The 22,087-nt window shown below is 41.8% G+C and overlaps 1 protein-coding gene across 7 annotated transcripts in view; it reads left to right on the plus strand.

The window, feature by feature from the left end:
- Positions 1–22,087, plus strand: part of ATF6 (activating transcription factor 6) — a 111,951-nt gene that overhangs the window by 64,869 nt on the left and 24,995 nt on the right. For 6 of the 7 annotated variants that reach the window (XM_034409792.3, XM_034409796.3, XM_034409791.3 and 3 more), the window contains one exon: positions 11,476–11,560. In XM_034409792.3, the coding sequence (XP_034265683.2) occupies positions 11,476–11,560 (85 nt within the window). Of the gene's footprint in view, positions 1–11,475; positions 11,561–13,473; positions 13,540–22,087 lie in introns of those variants that run through there. The other variant, XM_034409795.3, reaches the window with a different exon arrangement.

A 22,087-nucleotide genomic window follows, 5' to 3' on the forward strand; every position in this document is an offset into this window, starting at 1 on the left:
TCATGCTTGCTAAGTAATCCTGAAAATTGAAGTCTACAAATCTGTAGGGCACCCCATTGGGTAAGGCGCCCCAATCTCTGTTGAAGAAAAAATAGAACGAACGAACAGGAAGCTTGGCAGAGTTGGCATGCTTTCATAAATCGAATAATTGCTGATACTTCATTTATTTGCTACTGCCATATTTGTACATGAATAATAAAACTATAATCATTTCAGAAGCAGAATTAGGGACCTAGGGGATATATGGTGTCTTTTTTCCACTTAAGGTGCCTCTCTGCTGACACATTAAAAAAATAGTCACGATATCCTGAAGAGCTTGAGTAGATCTTAGCTCAATTGAAAATAAAATAGATTTCTCCTGTTTTGTTGCAAGAAATTCTTTGCTGTTTTCTGATTTGTTGTCACATAAAGGAAGTTGGTGTTCCCTTTCACCTGCAATTATAAAATTATGTGGATTAATTACATATTTAACTAGCCCCTTGGAAGCAGCTGAAATCATTCTGGAAATAGAAAAGGCCCTAAAATATGTCATCGTGAAAGCCTGGTCTCCTGGTTAGCCACAGAAGGAGGCATTTTCAGTACACATGGAGCCTTTCAGCTCTGACCTTGGGGTTGTATATTTATTTGATTTATATCTCACATTTCTACAAGGCTATGAGAAAAGCAAAATAAAAAATAGGATATAAACATTGAAAAACATAAATTGAAGTTACCGGTAATAGTAAAATTCTACACTAAAATCATACAGTATAATAGTTAAACATTTGCTAATCTCTATAATCTCTATAAAAGAGATTCTTTTATAAATTCTTTATAGATTTTCTATATGCCAACTGAGTGAAGGATGTTCTATAGCTTGGGAGAAGGATGTTCTGTAAACTTCTCCTACATTTTGGATTGTGATTCAGGGCTTGGAAGAGAATTTCCATCACAATGATAATTGCCCACTGAGATTTTCGTAGGGATGGCTTTTCACATTGTTTGACACATGTAGAAGCTGAATTTGTTTTGCTTTTGACTAGGTTTTGATTGGTATCATTTGGAAGAAACAGAAACAAGAAAGTGTCCTGGTTTAAGAAATAGAAATCATACATTTATGCAAGCAGAAATTTTAAAGTGCTTAAAGTCTTTATGAATCCCTCAATATACATGCTATGCTTATCCTTGATTGATGATTGATTATGTGCCATCAAGTCATGGTTGACTCTTAATGACCACATAGTTTTTCACCATGACAATCTGTCCCTAGCCTGGTCTTTCAGATCTTCCAATGGTGCTCCTGTTGCCACTGTACTGAGTGCATTCACTTTGCTGCTGGTCATCCGCTGCTCTTTTCTTTCACATTTCCCATTATTAAAGCCTTCTCCAGGGAGATAGATCTTCACATAATGAGCCTGAAATATGATACTTTGAGTGCCAGTTTGGTGCAGTGATTAAGGTGCTGGCCTAGAAGTCAAGACTGTCAGCCCTAGGCTTTCCTTCAGTACAAAAGCCAACTGGATGACTTTGAGCCAGTCACTCTCTCTCTCAGCCTAACCCTCCCCACAGGATTGTTGTTGTAGGGGAAAATAAGAGGCAGAAATAGTAAGTATGCTCCCTGCCTTGAGTGGTCATTTTGTGCCTCAGCTGAGAACTCTGGATTAATTGGTTTGATGATTAATTTTTATGATTAATTTGTTTGGTTTTTCGGCCGTCCAACAGTATTATAGCCATTCTAAATCTGGCATCCACCAGACAGGTTAAGAATATATTTCTCATAAATCATATGAAAACATTCATTCATGCTGATTGAGAGTTATGGAAGTTGCCAGCTTCAATACATTTAAAAAACAAGTTAGGGGATTATAGTATTCCTACTCAAAAGTACAGAGCCTGGGAGGATTGTTTTGTAGTGAGGTGAAAACATTTGGGATTAGAAGTATTTACCTCCAAAATTTTCAGATTTGTTTATAAAGTGAATAGAATTATATGGATTTTTTTTTACAAAAAATGAAAACATATTTGTGAATCTGCATTTAAATAATATCTGAGGAACAGAATAGTTAGCACCATAGGACTGTGCTAGAAATAATGGAGAGGGAGAATACATGGAAACTGAATAATATGAAATATTGTTGAACAATCTTATGTAATGCAAAGAAAGTTGATTTCATAAGTACTGGCACAGAAGCTTTCACTTGGCTTCCCCATAATCTGGAAGAGAAAATATCTAATCTCTAGAGTGGGTAAATTCCTTGCTAATGAAGTCAAACTTCCCGACTAACTCCCTTTGTGCCCTCTTTTCATGCATACTTCTTCAAAACATATTTTTCACAAGACCTCATAGATAAGATGTAGATAACTTTGAAACTAAGCTGAAAATCTGAAATTCTAGATTTTTTTTGTTATCTTTTCTGTCCATCTACCCAAATGTGAAATGTGATGTTAATGCAACTTCCAACTTCAATAAGTTGAAGTTGAATAAGTTTACGGAGATCTGGTTGGGCCAGGAGGGGGGGTCCCCCTCGTTGAAATGTGTCCACCAGGCTTCCGCGCATTCCATCAGCCGAGACCACAGGGTAGGGGCGGGAGGGTGGTGGTTGTTATAAAAGAGGGTCTTGGTTCGAGGGAGGCCACTGTTCCTCAGATTGCCAGATGCAAGTCCCTCCTGGTGAAGTGGGGTCATGGGGTGCAGATGGGCCTGCTGGTTACATACCTGGCTCCCTGCCATGTGGCGGTGGCCCTGCCTGAACTGCTCAACGTGATAGCTGGGGTGGCGGTTGATACCCCCAGACTTATGGTCATGGGGGATTTCAATTTGCCATCCATCGGTGAAACGTCTGAGGCAGCTCGGGAGTTCATGGCTTCCATGGCAGCTATGGACCTGACCCAGTTAGTTCATGGCCCTACTCACACAGGGGGACACACTCTGGACTTGGTTTTTGTCTCTGGTCAGTGGCTGAATGATCTTGATATAGGGGATATAGTGATTGAGCCCTTGTCATGGTCAGATCATTCTCTCCTTCGCTTTGACCTTCAAACCGCTACACCCCGCCGCAGGGAGGCGGAACCGATGAGGTGTTTCCACCCCAGGCGCCTGATGGATCCTGATAGGTTCTGGACGGAGCTTGGGCCATTTCCTGAGGTTCTGGCTCATGACGCGACTGAAGACCTGGTGGCCGCCTGGAATAGGGCGGCCGCTGGAGCTTTGGATCGCGTTGTGCCTTTGCGGCCTCTGACCCGGTGTCGATCCCACTTGGCTCCCTGGTTTTCCAAGGAGCTGAGGGAGATGAAGCGGCGGAAAAGACGCCTGGAAAGCGGTTGGAGGGCCAGCCTTTCCGAATCCGACCGAACACTGGTGAGGTCTCATATTACCTAGTGGCGATAAAAGCGGCAAAATTTAATTATTTTTCCGCTCTTATTGCGTCTGCAGATAACCGCCCGGCTGCCCTGTTTAGGGTGACCCGCTCCTTGCTCCATCTGGGAGCGCGGGAGGACCCCTTGAAGGGCAGGGCCGAGGATTTTGTACAGTATCTGCATGACAAAATCACTCAAATTCGGGAAGACCTGGACTCTGACTGGGTAGATTCAGGCGGGGTGATAGAAGCGGGTCTTGAGAGTGTTATTTGGGAAGAGTTTGACCCAGTGACTCCCAAGGACGTGGACAGGATTCTGGGGAGACTTAGCGCAGCCACATGTTTATTGGACCCGTGTTCCTCCTGGTTGGTGCTGGCTTCCCAGGAGGTTACAGGAGGCTGGCTCCAGAAGATTATTGACACTTCTTTGAGTGAGGGTTTCTTTCCCGCCGCCTTGAAAGAGGCGGTGGTGAGGCCTCTCCTCAAGAAGCCCTCCCTGGACCCGGCAGTTTTAGCAAATTATCGTCCAGTCTCCAACCTTCGCTTTGTGGCGAAGGTTGTTGAGAGTGGTGGCGCAACAGCTTCCTCAGTACCTGGATGAAACAGTCTATCTGGATCTGTTCCAGTCGGGCTTCAGGCCTGGGTACAGCACGGAAACGGCATTGGTCGTGTTGGTTGATGATCTTTGGAGGGCTCAGGACAGGGGCTGTTCCTCTGTCCTGGTCCTATTAGATCTCTCAGCGGCTTTTGATACCATCGACCATGGTATCATGCTGCGCCGGTTGGAGGGGTTGGGGTGGGGGGCACCGTGTTGTGGTGGTTCTCCTCCTTTCTCTCTGACCGGTCACAGTTTGTGTTGGCAGGGGGGCAGAGGTCGATCTTGAGGTGCCTTGTGTGTAGGGTGCCACAAGGATCGGTCCTCTCACCCCTTCTGTTCAACATTTTTGTGAAGCCACTGGGTGAGATCAACCGTGGTTTTGGGGTGAGGTTCCATCAGTACGCTGATGATACTCAACTGTACATCTCCACCCCAGACCACCCCAATGATGCTCTTGACGTGATGTCCCGGTGCCTGGAGGCTGTGCGGATCTGGATGGGAAGAAACAGGCTCAGGCTCAACCCCTCCAAGACCGAGTGGCTGTGGCTCCCGGCGTCCCGATATAGTCAGTTGGCACTGTCACTGACTATTGGGGGCGAGTCGCTGGTCCCCACGGAGAGGGCTCGCAACTTGGGCGTCCTCCTGGATACATGGCTGTCTTTTGAACAACATGTGACAGCTGTGGCCAGGGGGGCTTTTTATCAGGTCCGCCTGATTCGCCAGTTGCGTCCCTTTCTGGAGCGGGACTCCTTGCGCACGATCACTCATTTATTTATTTATTTATTTATTTTATTTCTATACCGCCCTTCTCCCGCAGGACTCGGGGCGGTGCACAGCCAAAATAAAACATTGTAAACAAAATTTAAAAAACAATTTAAAAACAATTAAATAATTGTGGCCCAAATAATTTAAAGCAACCCAAATTAAAACCGAATCAATTAAAACTGAGAGGACGGGATCAAGCCAGCCCAGCTAGATGGAATAAGTGTGTTTTTAGGACCTGACGAAAAGTCCGGAGGTCTGATATCGTGCGTAACTCAGGGGGTAGGTCGTTCCAGAGGGCTGGTGCCGCCACAGAGAAGGCTCTCCCCCTGGGGGTCGCCAGCCGGCACTGTCTGGCCGACGGCACCCTGAGGAGGCCCTCTCTGTGTGAGCGAACCGGCCGGTGGGAGGCTATTGGCGGCAGAAGGCGGTCTCGCAAATACCCCGGCCCTAAGCCATGGAGCGCTTTAAAGGTGATCACCAACACCTTGAAGCACACCCGGAAGACCACAGGAAGCCAGTGCAGCTCGCGCAGGAGAGGTGACACATGGGAGCACCCCGTTGCTCCCATAATCCCCCGCGCGGCCGCATTCTGGACCAACTGCAGCCTCCGGGTGCACCCCAAGGGGAGCCCCATGTAGAGAGCATTGCAGTAGTCCAGGCAGGAAGTGACGAGTGCTTGAGTGACTGTGCGTAGGGAGTCCCGATCCAGAAAGGGACGCAACTGGCGTATCAGGCGAACCTGATAGAAAGCCCCCCTGGCCACGGCCGTCATATGCTCTTCTAAAGACAGCCGTGCATCCAGGAGGACGCCTAAGTTGTGAGCCCTCTCCGTGGGGGCCAATGATTTGCCCCCAATAGCCAGCGATGGCACCAGCTGGCTATATCGGGACGCCGGAAGCCACAGCCACTCGGTCTTGGAAGGGTTGAGTCGGAGCCTGTTTCTCCCCATCCAGGCCCGCACGGCCTCCAGGCACTGGGACATCACTTCAAGGGCATCGTTGGGGTGGCCTGGGGTGGAGATGTACAGCTGAGTGTCATCAGCGTACTGATGGAACTCCACCCCAAAGCCACGGATGATCTCGCCCAGCGGCTTCACATAAATGTTGAACAGAAGGGGCGAGAGGACCGACCCTTGTGGCACCCCACAAGCAAGGTGCCTCGGGGTTGACCGCTGCCCCCCGTCAACACAGATTGCGACCGGTCAGAGAGGTAGGAGGAGAACCACCGCAAAACGGTGCCCCCCACCCCCAGCCCCTTCAACCGGTGCAACATGATACCATGGTCGATGGTATCAAAAGCCGCTGAGAGGTCTAACAGGACCAGGATAGAGGAGCAACCCCTATCCCTAGCCCTCCAGAGATCATCCACCGACACGACCAATGCCATTTCCGTGCTGTGCCCAGGCCGGAAGCCGGACTGGAGCGGGTCTAGATAGACAGCTTCATCCAGGTACTGGGGAAGCTGTCGCGTGACCACACTCTCAACAACCTTCGCAACAAAGTGAAGGTTAGAGACTGGACGATAGTTAGCCAAAACAGCCGGATCCAGAGAGGGCTTCTTGAGGAGGGGCCTCACCACCACTTCTTTCAAAGCGGTCGGCAAGACACCCTCACCCAGAGAGGCGTTAACAATCCTCTGGAGCCAGCCTCGTGTAACCTCCCGGGAAGCCAGCACCAACCAGGAGGGACACGGGTCCAATAAACATGTGGTCGCGTTCAGCCGTCCCAGGATCCTGTCCACGTCCTCGGGAGCCACAGGATCAAACCCCTCCCAGATACCATTCTCAAGACCTGCCTCAGTCATCCCGTCTGGACTTACCCAGTCAGAGGCCAGGCCTTCCCGAATCTGAGCGATCTTGTCATGCAGATACTGCACAAAGTCCTCAGCTCGGCCCTGCAAGGGATCATCCCGCGCTTCCAGATGGAGGAGGGAGCGGGTCACCCTAAAAAGGGCGGCTGGGCGATTATCTGATGACGCGATAAGAGCGGCAAAATAGCTAGATTTTGCCGCTTTTATTGCCACTAGGTAGGTCTTAATATGAGACCTCACCAGTGTTCGGTCAGTTTCGGAGCGGCTGGTCCTCCAACTACTCTCCAGGCGTCTTTTCCGGCGCTTTATCTCCCTCAGCTCCTCGGAGAACCAAGGAGCTAGGTGAGTTCGGTGCCGGGTCAGAGGCCGCAAAGGCATGACGCGGTCCAAAGCCCCGGCGGCCGCACTGTCCCAAGCGGCCACTAGGTCTTCAGCCGAATCATGAGCCAGGGTCTCAGGAAATGGCCCAAGCTCCATCTGGAATCTATCAGGTTCCATCAGGTGCCTGGGGCGGAACCATCTTACCGGCTCTGCCTCCCTGCGATGGGGTATAGCGGTTCGAAGGTCAAGGCGAAGGAGAGAGTGATCCGACCATGACAAGGGCTTGGTGACTATATCCCCTATCTCAAGATCACTCAACCACTGTCCAGAGACAAAAATCAGGTCCAGTGTGTTTCCCCCTGTGTGGGTAGGGCCATGAATTAACTGGGTCAGGTCCATGGCCGTCATGGAAGCCATGAACTCTCGAGCCACCTCAGACGTTTCGCCGACGGATGGCAGGTTGAAATCCCCCATGACTAGAAGTCTGGGGGTACCAACCGCCACCTCAGCTATGACGTTGAGCAGCTCGAGCAGGGCCATTGCCACGCGGCAGGGAGCCAGGTACATGATCAACAAGCCCATCTGTACTCCACGGCCCCACTTCACAAAAAGGGACTCACATCCGGCTATCTGTGGCACAGTGGTCTCCCTCGGATCAAGACCTTCCTTTATAATAACCGCCACCCCCCCGCCCCTGCCCTGAGCTCTCGGCTGATGGAATGCACGGAAGCCTGGTGGGCACATATCTACGAGGGGCACTCCCCCCTCCTGGCCCAACCAGGTCTCCGTGATACCTGCCAGGTCCGCTCCCCCCCCTGAATAAGATCGCAAATGAGGGGGGCTTTATTTACCACGGACCTGGCATTACATAACAACAGCCGAAGGCTCGGGCCCTGAGAGTCTGAACAGCCTGGGGTGCGAGAAGGGCTTTGGGGACCGGGGCGCGCCACCGCTCGAAGATAGCGAGTGCGTACCCCCACCACATGATATGGCCCCCTGCTCCCGCCATATCTGCCCCTCCCACTCAACACATTGATAGAAAGGCCCTCGACAGAACGTGGCCCCACTAACAGTTGGACCGGATCCCTCCCCCCGTGGGTTAACCCCCAAACCCACACAACCCTCCCTTCCCTTAAAATCCCTTAAAAACCTATCAAAAAGTTTCCCTAAAAAACCCCTCAATCCCCTTTTTGCGACATGCCACCTCTCGGGGTGCCAACGCCCGTCATAAAGGTAGGCCCTTGATAAAGTGGAGGGCCACACCTGCGAGAGGGGGGAGTCTCGCAGAATAAGAAGTTCTGTTAGCGAATACATCTAATCAATTAATCAATCAATCAATCAGGGGGAAAATCCATGGCCTAGTCACTTCCCGCCTGGACTTCTGTAATGCTCTCTACATGGGGCTCCCCTTGAAGAGCACCCGGAGGCTCCAACTGGTCCAGAATGCGGCTGCGCAGGTGATTGTCGGAGCGCCGTGGCGCTCCCATGTAACACCTCTCCTGTGCGAGCTGCACTGGCTTGCGGTGGTCTTCCGGGTGCACTTCAAGGTATTGGTTACCATCTTTAGAGCGCTCCATGGCCTAGGACCTGAATAACTACGAGATCACCTTCTGCCACCGGTAGCCTCCCACTGGCCAGTACGCTCCCACAGAGAGGGGCTCCTCAGGGTGCTGTCGGTCAAACAATGTCGACTGGCGGCCCCCAGGGGGAGAGCCTTCTCTGTGGGGGCACCTGCCCTTTGGAATGAGCTGCCCCCAGAGATACGAAGGATCCCGGATCTACGCACCTTCCACCGTGCCCTCAAAACTTTTTTATTCCAGCAAGCTGGGCTGGCGTAGCTCTTTTAATTGTTTTTAATTCGTTTTTTAAAAAAGGGTTTTTTAATTAATATGGGCCAAATTTGTTTAATATACTTTTAAATTGTTTTAAATTTTATATTTTTATGTTTTTATTTGTGGCTGTACACCGCCCTGAGTCCTTCGGGAGAAGGGCGGTATATAAATTTAAATAATAAATAAATAAATAATAAATAAATAAATAAATAAATAATAGGAAGTGGCCAGTAGAAGATTTGGAAAAGCTGTCCTTAAACAGTTTGCCATTTTTCTCATTCATGCAGTCTTTATTGTGCCACCTCCTAATGCTAAAGGGAAATTATCAAGGGAAGCATCTGTCTTCCTAAATATTAAAGAGATGATTATGTGCCATCAAGTCATTTTCAACTTGACCCACATAGATAGATTTTCTCCATGATGATCTACTTAGGAGGAAGTCACTAAATACTTTTTGTGTCTTTTTGGTTATTTTTACTAAGTGATTCTGAAAAAGTTGTATCAAGGAATTTGGTGTTCAGAGTAGAAAAAGATAGGATGTCATATTGCAGCTGTATTAATTTATATGTAAGTGGTATCTTTGAGTCTCTGTCAAATTAAAGCAAACAGATGCATTTAAGTAACTGAATTTGTCAAAATAAAATATATTACTGTCTCCATAATTTTATGCATTTTGATGTGGCATATCTGATAGTTAATGTGTCCTAATACATATGGGTGAATTGAACTATCTGGAAAAAAAATTTGAATCCTTTCTTCATCCATGGTTTTGGATTATAAGAAAAAAGACTCATATTTCATTGAGTTTCTCAATTATTGCCAAAGTAGTAAGAGAAAGAAAGTAAAGCATTATTAATTGGCAGTTTAGTATTTGAGATACAAAATACCTAAATTTATTGTTAATAATAGTAAGTTATATGGTAAAAATGGAAATATGAACCTTAAAAACCCACCATCTGATCTTTTCATGTGAAGTGTCATCTAAAGACAAAATAAATCAAAGCAAGTTAGACTCCAGAGCAGATGACTTTATAGCTCTGAGCCAACACTTTTACTGTGATGGAATGACAATCCAAGAGAAAGCTTAAAACTCAGTGCCTGGCATAATGGTTGGAAAACTATCTGACTGGAAAGATGATGTTGCCAAATTAGACTGTGCTCCAATTTTTGTCATGGCTATCCTCTAGTTCAGTAATCTTCTGAGCACAATGCTCTGTACATTCTAAATTCAATCCAAGGCAGTATGTTTCTTTAATCAAGTTAAAGTACAGATTTTGTTAGCTGTTGAAGGATACTAGCAAAGGCTACACATTGTAGACTTATTTCCACAGTAGCATCTAAACAAGGAAGAGCAACAGAAAGTTCCTATTAAGCAAAGCTCCACTAAATTTCATGCCACATTTGTTTTCAAGATTCGCACTCCTTCTTTTGATCATTTAGCTTCAAAGGTTCTTGAGACTAAATACAGTAATCACTATTTTGTAGCATGGTGGGTTTTTTTTAATTAACCACATTTTTAGTTAAAATAACTCTTACATGCCATCTGGGAAGCTTAAGATAGCAATAGCAATAGCACTTAGACTTATATACTGCTTCACAGTGCTTTACAGCCCTCTCTAAGCGGTTTACAGAATCAGCATCTTGCCCCCAACAATCTGGGTCCTCATTTTACCGATCTCGGAAGGATGGAAGGCTGAGTCAACCTTGAGCCAGTGAGATGTCTGTTAATATAAATTAATTTATATTTATACAATGTATAGATTGATGTACGTTGTAAGTTAAAATTAATGATTTAAAACATTATAATGTAATGGGGTAGCATGGTGGCTCAGCAGTTAAGATACTGGGCTTGGCGGCTGGAAAGCTAGCAGCCCAGGTTCAAGACCCCAAGTGCCATGTGATGGGTTAAGCTCCCATCCTGCCCCAGCTCCTGCCAACCTAGTAGTTTGAAAGCATGCAAATGCAAATAGATAAATAGGTACCACTTCATTGGAAAGGTAACAGCGCTCCATGATGTAATACTGGCCACATGACTGTGGAAATAACTTTGGACAGCACTGGCTTAATCTCCTTGAAAAAGAGATGAGTACTGCCCCTGTAGTCAGCAATGACTAGTGTCTTAAAATCCACAGGGACTCCTTTAGCTTACCTTTTTAAAATGTAGCAGTAAAAGAAGCAGGGAATAAAGAATATTCAGTAAACTGCAGTTAATTAAAAAGCGAGAGGTAGTTAAAAATTAAATGCTAACTCCTCACATCAACATGAAAGCCAGAAACCATGATAAAGCTATTGTTTCAATTAAAAATAAATAGAATCATGAATAGTAATGATGGGTGAAGATTTGGTGGATAAAACGGACAATCTGAATGGTGGACATTCAGATTGTGAACTATTTGTGGCAAGAGTTTTGTTTTGTAATCCAAATGGGAATGTGGCACTCTGAATATTAGGGTTTGTTTTAAAAATGCAAGAATACTTCACTAATACTATAATTAAAAAAATATAATCCAAAGGAGGCAGAAACAAGCTAGTTCAGTCTTTCCTGATGGCTGTATTCAACTATGATATTTTTATGGAAGCAGCTACGCAAGTTTGAATTCTTACCTCAAATGCAATTTACATGCTGAATTGGTGTGGGATTTATTTTTAATGCTAGCTCCCGAAAATACATGTACCTGGAATATATACAGAAATACAGCAGTGGGTCAAGCGTTCTTTAATTAGGTATTTGTATTGGTTTTAATTTTATTTTACATAATTTTTTCACATTTTAAAAGTCACCAGTACAACTTAATATCTGTAATGTATTTTTTAGGATCATCTGTTGTTACCTGCCACCACGCACAATAAGACCAGGCGACCAAAGATGTCAATAGTGTTACCAGCAATAAACATCAGTGGTGAGTATGGAAGTTAACAAATTATCAAAAAAGCTGCTGTTTCATTACAGTCAAATTATATGAATATTTCATGGACAATTTAAAATGATATCTGTATAAGTTCAGTCTCTTCTGGTGAGCTGTGGTTCAAATAGTAATTTTTGAATTTTATTTATTTTGTTTATACATCACCAAAATCATACGATTCATGTCAGTTTACATTCATAAGGGATATTAAAACAGATAAAAACAGTTAAAAACAGTTCTGCTGATTATAGCAGAAGTAAAAGTAAAGAAACAATAATCATAACACATACCAGCAGCATCAATCTAGCAATGGACAATGTGAGTTTTCAAAGAGACTGCAGAATGACTCCATTCTGGCAGCTTTCCAAAAAAGAAATGAGGGTTTCTGCCAATTTGACTCCTGATGGGAGACTGCTATACAAAGCCAGGACAGGAAAGCACCATTTCGGAGCCTTCATGTGTTCTATAAGAACCTAGGAGCCAAGATATTTGTGGCCATAAAAATACAAATCTGCACTTTAAATTTTATACAGAAACCTATTGAAAGCTAGTTCAGTGCCCCCAGTACACTATAAGCCCCATAGCAATAGTTGTTCCCACTCACCACTGCTCAGGCAGCTGTGTTTGGCAACAGTTGCAGCTTTTGGGTAACCTTGAAGTTATAGCCCCATATAAAATACATCGCAGTAATCTAATCATGATCTTTCCATGAGTCACTATTGTAGGACCTTCCACTTCAGGTAGAGGTTGCACCAGCCAAAGCTAGGCGAAGTCTTCTTAATCACTTCTTTCAGCAGTAGCATCATTCAATAAGAACACTCTAGTTATAGACCAGATATTTCTGAGGGAGTGTCATCCCATGTAAAGTAACATTTGGACCAGCAAAATGGCTTGTGGACAAACACAGCTTCATCTGGTTTGAGTTCAAGCTTAGTTTCTCTCTCTAAACCCTCAAAGCTGTGACATATCCAGTTCAGTCCAAGGGTGACAATGAACAACCAGCATATTGATGGTGCCTTACCCAAACTGATTGATGAGTTTTTCAATAGCCTCATATAGATACAGAGGAGAAGAGGATTTAATCCTACAGTAGCTGACTTCTTCTCCTTCCCCACTTACATGGATTGGAATTGCCCACTTAGGTAAGAGCAGAGCAAATAATCTAATTTTGCTCTTTTGTTTTGCTCTAAATCAACCACAGAAGGATACTGTGGTTGATAGTATCAAGAGCAACCAAGAAGTCAGGGAGGACCGTGATGAGTGCTCTTCCACCGTCCAGATTGTGGCAGAGATTATCTACCACAGTGAGTGACTGTTCCTGTTTTAGATGTCATACCCTGACTTGAAACCTAACTGAAAATGATCCAGAACATTTTTTTTTTGCTGAAGTAATGCCAACTTCTCAGAAATAGGTAGGAACTATGCAATAGATAGCCAGTATAGCTGAGCCCTGGTGGCGGAGTGGTTAGAATGCAGGCAACTCTGCCCTTATCCAGTAGTTTGATCACAACAGGGCTTGAAGTTGACACCTTCCACCCTTCCAAGGTTGGTAAAACGAGGACCCAGTTGGTTGGGGGCAATATGCTGACATTATAAACTGCCCAGAGAGTGCTGTAAAGCAGCAGTCCCCAACCTTTCCAGCTCTGTGGACCAGCGCCAGTGGCGGTGGTTAGCAGTGGGGAGAAGGGATGGTTTTGCGTGGGCGTCACTTCCACAAATGCAGCTTCACATGCTCATCCATTCCTACTGGGCCACAACTCGGCACCAGGCCATGGATTGGGGACCCCTGCTGTAAAGCACTATGGGGTGATTTATAAGTCTAAATGCTATTGCTATAGCTGGGTCCAGGGATAATCTCAAGAATAGAAATCACTTTATGCATTTATTTAAATCAATTCTTTTTCTAGATTAGGTCACTTCAAGATACTGGTATGAGGAATCACATGATGGAATGCTTATTAAAACAAGCAAAGGAAGAGAAAAGTTGGAAAATCAATGTTTCTATTTCATTGAGAGGCTCATATACACATGCATGCACACACTCAACAGTAGGGAAAATTTGGGTGCATTTAAAGTGTTTTTAAATATTAGTATAACTTTGATTTCTTATAATTTTTATTGATATTGCTCTTTTCTATTTTAATATGTTTTGATTTGTTCTTGTATACCAAATTCAGTAAAGCAGATGAAAAGTATTTTCTGATTAAAGATCTTGTGCAAAGAAAAAGACTAAAACTACAGCTTAAGCATTTTAACTATTATATTTTCATAAATAGCATGGAAAATGGGGGATAATACTGGTATTAACAGAAAGAGAAATGCCTAAGTAAACTCTCAGCTTAGCATCTTTATATTGATATTTAACAACATTCTGTATTTATAGACACCTTTTCCTTTCATTATTCAAGGATTTACTCTGTTAAATAAATCATAATTTGATTTTGGCATTTGTCTGCAAAATATGTGCAGTAGAAGCAATTTCTAAGCAGACATAGGCTTTCACACCTGCAGGCAAGTAACTTATCACTTGCTGTTTGTACATCTGTTCCCGAGACATGTAATGCTACGGAAGCTCTCACGTTTCCATTGGAAATGTGTTTGCTGTCCCTTTCATTCAAAGATAGTTTGCCAAAAAGAACCAAATGTGCTTTTGTTCCACATAAAAAGCCTAAGAAGAAGGAATCCTGGTGAGTGTGCCCACAGGATCTTATGATGCATCCAAAAGGAGTATAAATGTACTTTCTGATGCACTGATTGCTAAAGTAAACAAGTATATTTATTGGAAAAATTAGATAACAAAATATGTTTTGCAAACTAAAGAGAAACCTTGCAAAGTCATAGGTGATTGTGGTTTCTTTTGCTGAAATTTGATCGCTCACTAGCTCTCCTTATTTTCATTTTTAAAATTCAGAGGCAGATTATATATCTTATGGTGTCATCTATGAGGCTTCATGTTCTTTCATCCATTATTTGTATGCTCACATGTACCATAACTCTCTGCTCTAGTCAGTAGTTTGCAGTCTGGGGAAATATCTATTCATAGATAGCCTATCTAGCATAAATCTAAAGTATTTAAAATGCTCCTTATAACATTTATTTTATAAGGAAAAAAAACATTTATTGTATTTAATCTGCAAGAGACGTTTAATGGGATTGGGCATGAAAACATACATATGGTCCAACATATGTCAGGAAGCGAGAGCAATATCTGTAAATCTGAATAGTTCTTTAATGTTGCTTAGGGTGTGGTATTACAGTTCTAAGTAAGATTGTTTAAATCAGGAATGAGTGAACCTCCCCTGAATCACCTCTTCTGAATTTTATCTGAGCAGAAAAATCTATTTGGATGTTCTCCAGAATTGTCAAAAGCAAGTCTGGAAGCTTTTTCAGTAAAATCTCTAAGTACTTGGAAGTCTTTCTGTAATTATCATATGACTTAACTATTGTTTTTTCTGTTCCTTTTGTTAGTCTCTGCAGAATGGCATTGAAAAACTTTCAAATATTTTTCCTGTTGAATGTTGAGGTAGTTACTGAAGAACAAGGTTATTTTTGTCATAGCATTATGCTATTACTAAGATATGGATCCAGAAAAACTAATACTGGTGCCATAAAAATACAGTATATGTTTCAGTAGTGTGGTATTAATGAGTCACATCTTGATAATTGAAAGCATTCTTCTAAGATATCAATAAACTGAATCACTGTCATTTTTAGTGGGGAACTTGATGACCTGAGCTGTCTTGAGTTAATTCAGATAATTAATACAGAAAGTCCCAGGGTTAAGAATGATTTCTGTTCCTCCATCTGTCTAACTCAAATTTGTATGTAAGAGTCAGAAGTCACACTTACAAATGGGCTGCCTGTTACTAAAAATAGCAGATGGCATTCTCTTTCCTCTGCATCAGTAGTTCATGGAAACACTATGCAGTTACAGTAGTTTGTTGGCTCAAGGAAGGAGAATGCCATCTGCCATTTTTAGTAACAGGCAGCCCATTTGTAAGTACGAGTTGTCTACAATTCAGATGTTCTTAATCCGGGGACTGCCTCTACTTAAGGTTTGTGTGAGTTATTAATAATGATTTAGATGTAATATTAAAATACATTAATGAAATCACATTACCTGTTTGCTACATAGAGAGTGATCATGTGTTAGCAACAATATATGGCAGAGACAGTGAAATGTTCCTAAGTTTCTCAGAAATCCTGCTAATTGGTAAATATAACTTCTTGGTTCTTATTATAGAAATATCTTTGTATTAAAAATGTAAAATACAGATAGTCCTCAAATATTTGGGACCAGAATTTCTAAGCAAGGCAGTTGCTAAGTGAGTTGCGCTCAATTTGATTTCCTTTTTTTGCAATGGTTGCTAAATGAATCACTGTGATTGTTAAGCGAATCGTGGCTGTTAAGTGAATCTGGCTTCCCACATTGACTTTCCTTGTTAGAAGCCATCTGGGAAGGTCACAGATGGCGATCTTATGACCCCAGAACACTACAGCCATCATAAATATCCATCAGTTGCCAAGTGCCTGAATTTGATCACATGACCTATAAGTCATGTTACTTATATTGTGGAATGTCATATTGAAAGTGACCTCCAAAATCCAATCCCAAATATTCTTTAAAAAATCTAGGTATCAGTTACATAACATCAGTCTGGTTGCTGTTCATCTTTCATGGTTCCTGGACACAAACTTTCTTTTCTTTCATTGCCCATGGCTTCTTGTTAAGATAAGGATTCGTGTCCCCAAATCTCAATATCTGGAAAAGTATTCATAGAGAGCATCATGTTTGATTTGGAGTGTATTCATATTTTAACCTATATTTGCAATTAATCTTCCTGTCTGCCACATTTCTCAGAGTAACTTAAATATCTGCTGTCATCATTTCTTGGTCTGTAAAAAGTTTTATAATTCTAAAACCTAACATTTTTTGGAAACAGAATCAAAATGAAACCTGCAGCTTTTAAACTATTCAAGATGAAATACAGGTAGTCTTCAATTTACAACCACAGTTGGGACTGTAACGTCCATTGATAAGCGATGCAGTCATTAAGTGAGTTGTGCCCAATTGTACAATCTTTTTTGGTGGGGGGATATTAAGCAAATCACCATGGTGATGAAGCAAATTAAGCGGTCATTAAGGGGATAGGCTCCTCCCATGGCTTTGATTGTCAGAAGGTTGCAAATGGCTATCATGTGACCGCAGGACCATTGTAAATACCTGCTGATTGCCAAGCACCTGATTTGTAATATACGATTATGGGGACAGTATGATGATCATAAGTGTAAGGATCGGTCATAAATAATTTTTTCAGTGTTGTTGTAACTTCGAATAGTCGCTAAATGAATGGTTATAAATAGAGAACTGCTTGTAATAGCCCTTCTAAGCTCTTAGAAATCTGTGTATGTATAGAAATGGCTTTTCTTTTATTAAACTGCAACCCAAATAACTAACTTTGATTTAAATATATATATACATAACTTATCTACAGGCAAAGTCTTATAAAAAATAAATAGCTTTGAAAAGTTATTTCTGTTGCTCATATAAAATGTATTTTATATGCACTTTGGTGGCAAAATATTTTTTATACAGGTGACCAAGGCACCTTACTTCCAATAAACAAATCATGACTAAATACGAATAAGAATATTGGATTGTAAAATAAGCCAGATAACTAAACTCTTTACTGGAAAGGATTTTTTTTATTATTTATTTTATTAGTTTATAATATAAAAGACAAAAAGACAAAAGACAATAGTAGGAAAAATAAGGAAGGGAAAAGTGTAGGAAAAAGGGGATACAGTAGAATAAGATTATAACATCAAACCTCAACTTTTTATTTTTACATAATAGTATAAACTAGCCATTTCTATAACAACAAACCTATCCAATCAGAAAAACCAAAAATCAAATCATTTTTTTCCACCTCGAGCATAAAGTCCATTTCCAAATAGAAACAAAAGTAATTGTGTTTTTTTTTCTTTAATCAAAGCAGTCAAGTTTAGCCATCTCTGCTAATTCTATCAGTTTTTGTAGCCATTCGTCCATTGTGGGAATCAAAGTGTCCTTTCATTTTTGTGCATAAAGTAATCTTCCTGCCGTCAACATATATAGCATCAAAGTTCCATTAAAACCAAAAGAAAAGTTTCTGGTTTTATCTTTATATTTACTTAGAGAATCTTCTGTATTCAGATGTGAATCCTACTCCAGTATTTTTTTTATTTTTGCATTTCCAACATTCATTTGAAATACCTTTATACATTCTTTATAACTTATCTGGTGTTAAATACCAATGATACATAATTTTATATAAGTTTTCTTTTAAATTATAATTTAGTGTAAATTTTAAATCTTTCATCCACATATTATTCCATTGTTCAAGCATTACATTATATCCAAAGTTCCTTGCCCATTGAATCATGCAATATTCATGCAATATTCATGCAATATTCATGCAATCATGCAATAATCATGACATATTCATTCTCCAAATTCAATAAAAAAATTATAGACCTTAGAAATAATATGTTCATCACTACTGCGCAGTAGGATTCATTTTTCACAAAATCAAATCCAGAATTCTTTTTGTTTGATTTAAATATTTCTTTTAATTGTAAATACGTAAACCAATGGCAGACACGTCCTTCTGATTCTAACTCCTCCTTAGGCTTAAGGATAGGATCACCAAAATTAAAACATATTACTGTGTTTCCCTGAAAATAAGACCCAGCCTTTTTGGGGGGGGCTTAAAATAAGCACTAGGGCTTATTTTGGGGGAAAGTTTTTTTCCATCTATGGGAGACCCACTTCTTCTGCTTGCTTGCAGCGGAACATGAGGCCATGTGGCATGTCAGTGCCACTGCCGCAAGGCAGGGGGATGGAGCTGCCCCACGTGCCCCACACTGGCTTACCTCAGGGTCCCCACACCCTGACACATGCCTTGCAGTGGCTCCAACAGCCCCATCCAGCATGAACCCAGGTGGCTGCTGGCCCACTTCTTCTGCTCATTGCCACAAAAGAGCAGGAGGCCGAGTGACGTGTGGCCATGAGCAAGCAGAAGAAATGGGTTGGCGGCCATGTGGACTCCTGCTGCACATGGTTGATTGTGCTGCCGCTGCGAGGCAGTTGTTGGGACATGGGCTGGCTGCGGGGCCCCTGTGGGGGGCATGGGGCAGCTCTATCCCCCTCACCTCATTTGTGTCAGCAGCACTGCAAGCAACCAGGCGGAATGGGCCATTGGCCAGCTGCGCAGATGGTTAAGTAGGTCTTATTTTGGGTGTAAGACTTATATTAGGCACATATGTAAAAAAATATATGCTAGGTCTTATTTTCTGGATAGGTCTTTTTTTCAGGAAAATGGGTATTTGACCATACATCAACCAGTCTGGCTTCACCACCATTACTTTTCTTAAAAAAAAGCTTCCGGGGAGAGGAGAGGCAGCCAAAGAGGCATCTTCACAAAAAAACTTGTTTTATATTTATTCCAAACTCTTAGGATGGCACTTCTAACAAAATAGTTATTCAAATCAACATTTACTTTAACCTGGGGCCTGGTGGCTCAGCAGACTGATAGCATTGTGATTAACACCAGCTGTCTGCAATTACTGTAAGTTCGAATCTCACCAGGCTCAAGGTTGACTCAGCCTTCCATCCTTTCTAAGGTAGGTAAATTGATGACCCAGTTTGTGGGGGCAATAAGCTGACTTTGTATAAATATACAAAAGTATGAAGGCTATTGCTTAACGCATTGTAAGCCGCCCTGAGTCTCCGGAGAAGGGCGGCATATAAATCAAATTAAAAAAATAAAAAAAAAACCTTGTCATACCATAAATAGCCATGCCATCCAAATCTTAATTCACGGCCCTAGGATTTCTAACAGATATGTGCAAATCTACTATTCTGAGAAGGGAATGTTCTGGATAAGAGCTAGACTAGTCCCAAAATGTCCAGGTGGTATAATGCAGTGCAATGCTGCAATACTGTATCCATGCCAGCTAGTGGCTTAGTCTCTACTCTAAATATCTGGGAGAGCCCACCATTCCCTGACGCAAGGCAATCTCTTCTATCGTAATAGTTTTTCACAATTGTAGGAGAAATTCTTTCTCTTAACGTTTAGACAACATCTTGTTTTGGTTTTGTTCTGATTTTTACCCTTTTAGCTTTTTTCCTCTGGTGTAATAGGAATGAATCATTTTCTTCATAACAAATCTTTAGAATTTTAATATTTGCATTGTTTTAGCTTAATCCTAGTCTTTCTTAGCTAACTATATCTAATTCTTAGGCCTTCATTTTTTCATGCCTTTGCCAAGTTATGACCAGTTTAAAATACCTGAAATATACCTGCATTGCTTCTGCTGTCAAAACTTTGTATGTGTAATTACTGACTCTGAGCTGTTGTAGAACCACAAATGAGCATTATTGATTATATAGTTTAAGAGAAAAAAAGTCATTGGATGGATGGATGGATGGATGGATGGACAGGGAGGGAGGGAGAGGAGGGTTCTAGATAAGGAATTAACAAAATGCCTAGAGGAATAAATGCAAATACCCGGTACAACTCCTGTTATTTTTTAGTGTTTTCTTAATGGTTGTATTTAATCAACTGTGGATCCATCTTAGGGGAATAGTCATGCCCAAAAGGTATCATATGTCAACAAAGATATTGCAGAAATTTGTGGCAGAGTTCACTCTCATGGATTCTATTTTTGGTTCTTGCTAAAACATTGAGGTCTACCAACTAGCGCCAGACAGAAAATGGTTGAGTATAAAGGCATAATCTGTGATATCCCATGAGCCATATCCTCATACAAATATATGTATGAATTACCAGGGAATAAGAATTCTTTTTACATACTTTAGCAGATTAAACAAAGGCATGTTTTATAAAGTAAACAGAATGAGAAACAATAAAAATTATGACATTCTCATTAAAAAAAAATACAAGACATATCCTAGACATATATGGCAAACCATTTAGAGACCTATCAATTGATTCCAATCTACTTTCAGTTCACCATATCATAGAAAATCTGGTCCATGATGAAATAAAAGTATACTGTATTGAGAGCATTTGAACAGTATTTTTATGTTTGAAATAGGGTTGGCTCAAAGTGATTTATTAATGATAAAAGTAGTAATTTTTATAAATATAAAAATATAAAAATTAATAGTAATACTTAATAGTATTTTTTTATAAATATTCCAAAACAGTTTAATCATCTATTCTAGTTTTTTGGCAAAAATCTAGGACAATGCTTGCCAACATTCAGTTTCCTAGAATCTCACTTCTTGTCAGACTCTTGAACGGTTTACTCAAATTAAAAGTAATCCTTTTTGCCAGGCACAAATGTCACAGAGTTGTCTTTAAAGGATTTATTAAAGTGAAATGAATAGACTTTTAAGAATGTCAGCAGTTGAATTATTGTCTATAAGAACCAATTTATTTTCTAAGACATTAGGCAAAGCCTTTTTTTATTTCTTTCCAATAGTTTTAGTGAGAATTGGTGAGTAGGTAGGATTTTTTTCATGATAAGGGAATGACCTTGCAGGTGTCTGTTTACCCAACCCAGTCTCCTGAATCCTTATCAATCTGAGAATGGACCCTTACCAGGGGTGAAATCCAGCAGGTTCTGACAGGTTCTGGAGAACTGGTAGCGGACATTTTGAGTAGTTCGGAGAACCGGCAAATACCACCTCTGGCTGGACCCAGAGAGGGGTGGGAATGGAGATTTTGCAATATCCTTTCCCCAGGAGTGGGGAGGGAATGGGGATTTTGCAGTATCCTTTCCCTGCCATGCCCACCAAGCCATGCCCACCAAGCCACACCACACCCACCAAGCCACACCCACAGAACCGGTAGTAAAAAAAAAATGATTTCACCACTGACCCTTACGCTTGATTTCCAAGAACTTTCATTTTATTTTTTTCATGCTTTTCTAAATCTCAAATCTATCAATTTTACTCCAGGAATTTTAAAAGCTTATTTGTAACATGTTTATGTTTATGTTAACTAGTAGCAGTCCTATTAACTACTGTAGTAAACTGCCTGAAATTGGCTCACTTTGTATCTAACAAACATAGCCTTGCAACGGTGGTGAATATATCTAGCTCAGATGTAGGATGAAGGTGGAGGTTCATTCTCCAAGCTTGTGGGTTGGTTTTTGAATGTTTCGTTACCAAGCTACCAGCGGAGTTTAGGGGTTCTTGGTGTTGTTTTGTTTATAAGGGCTTTATGTGGTCAGTAATTCTTGTAATGGGGAGGCCATGTCTGGTTAGGGTCTTGTGATGGGTCAGGTATAGGTTGCATCAAGTGAGGGTCTTGTGTTGGGTCTTGTGATGGGGACGTCACGTCCAGTGACGGTCATTGGGAGGTAAAGTTCTGGTTGGAGGTGATTGTGTGGGTTGATTGATGATTGGTGCCAACCTTACTAGAAAAAAATCATGGCAAGCTTCTAGGTGACAAAGCTTGCCTGTTTTTAATAGTTACAACCAAACAAACATTCTCCATCCCCAAAACA

The sequence above is a fragment of the Pantherophis guttatus genome, chromosome 3 (assembly GCF_059756535.1).
Source record: "Pantherophis guttatus breed Tessera chromosome 3, ASM5975653v1, whole genome shotgun sequence".
NCBI lineage: Eukaryota > Metazoa > Chordata > Lepidosauria > Squamata > Colubridae > Pantherophis > Pantherophis guttatus.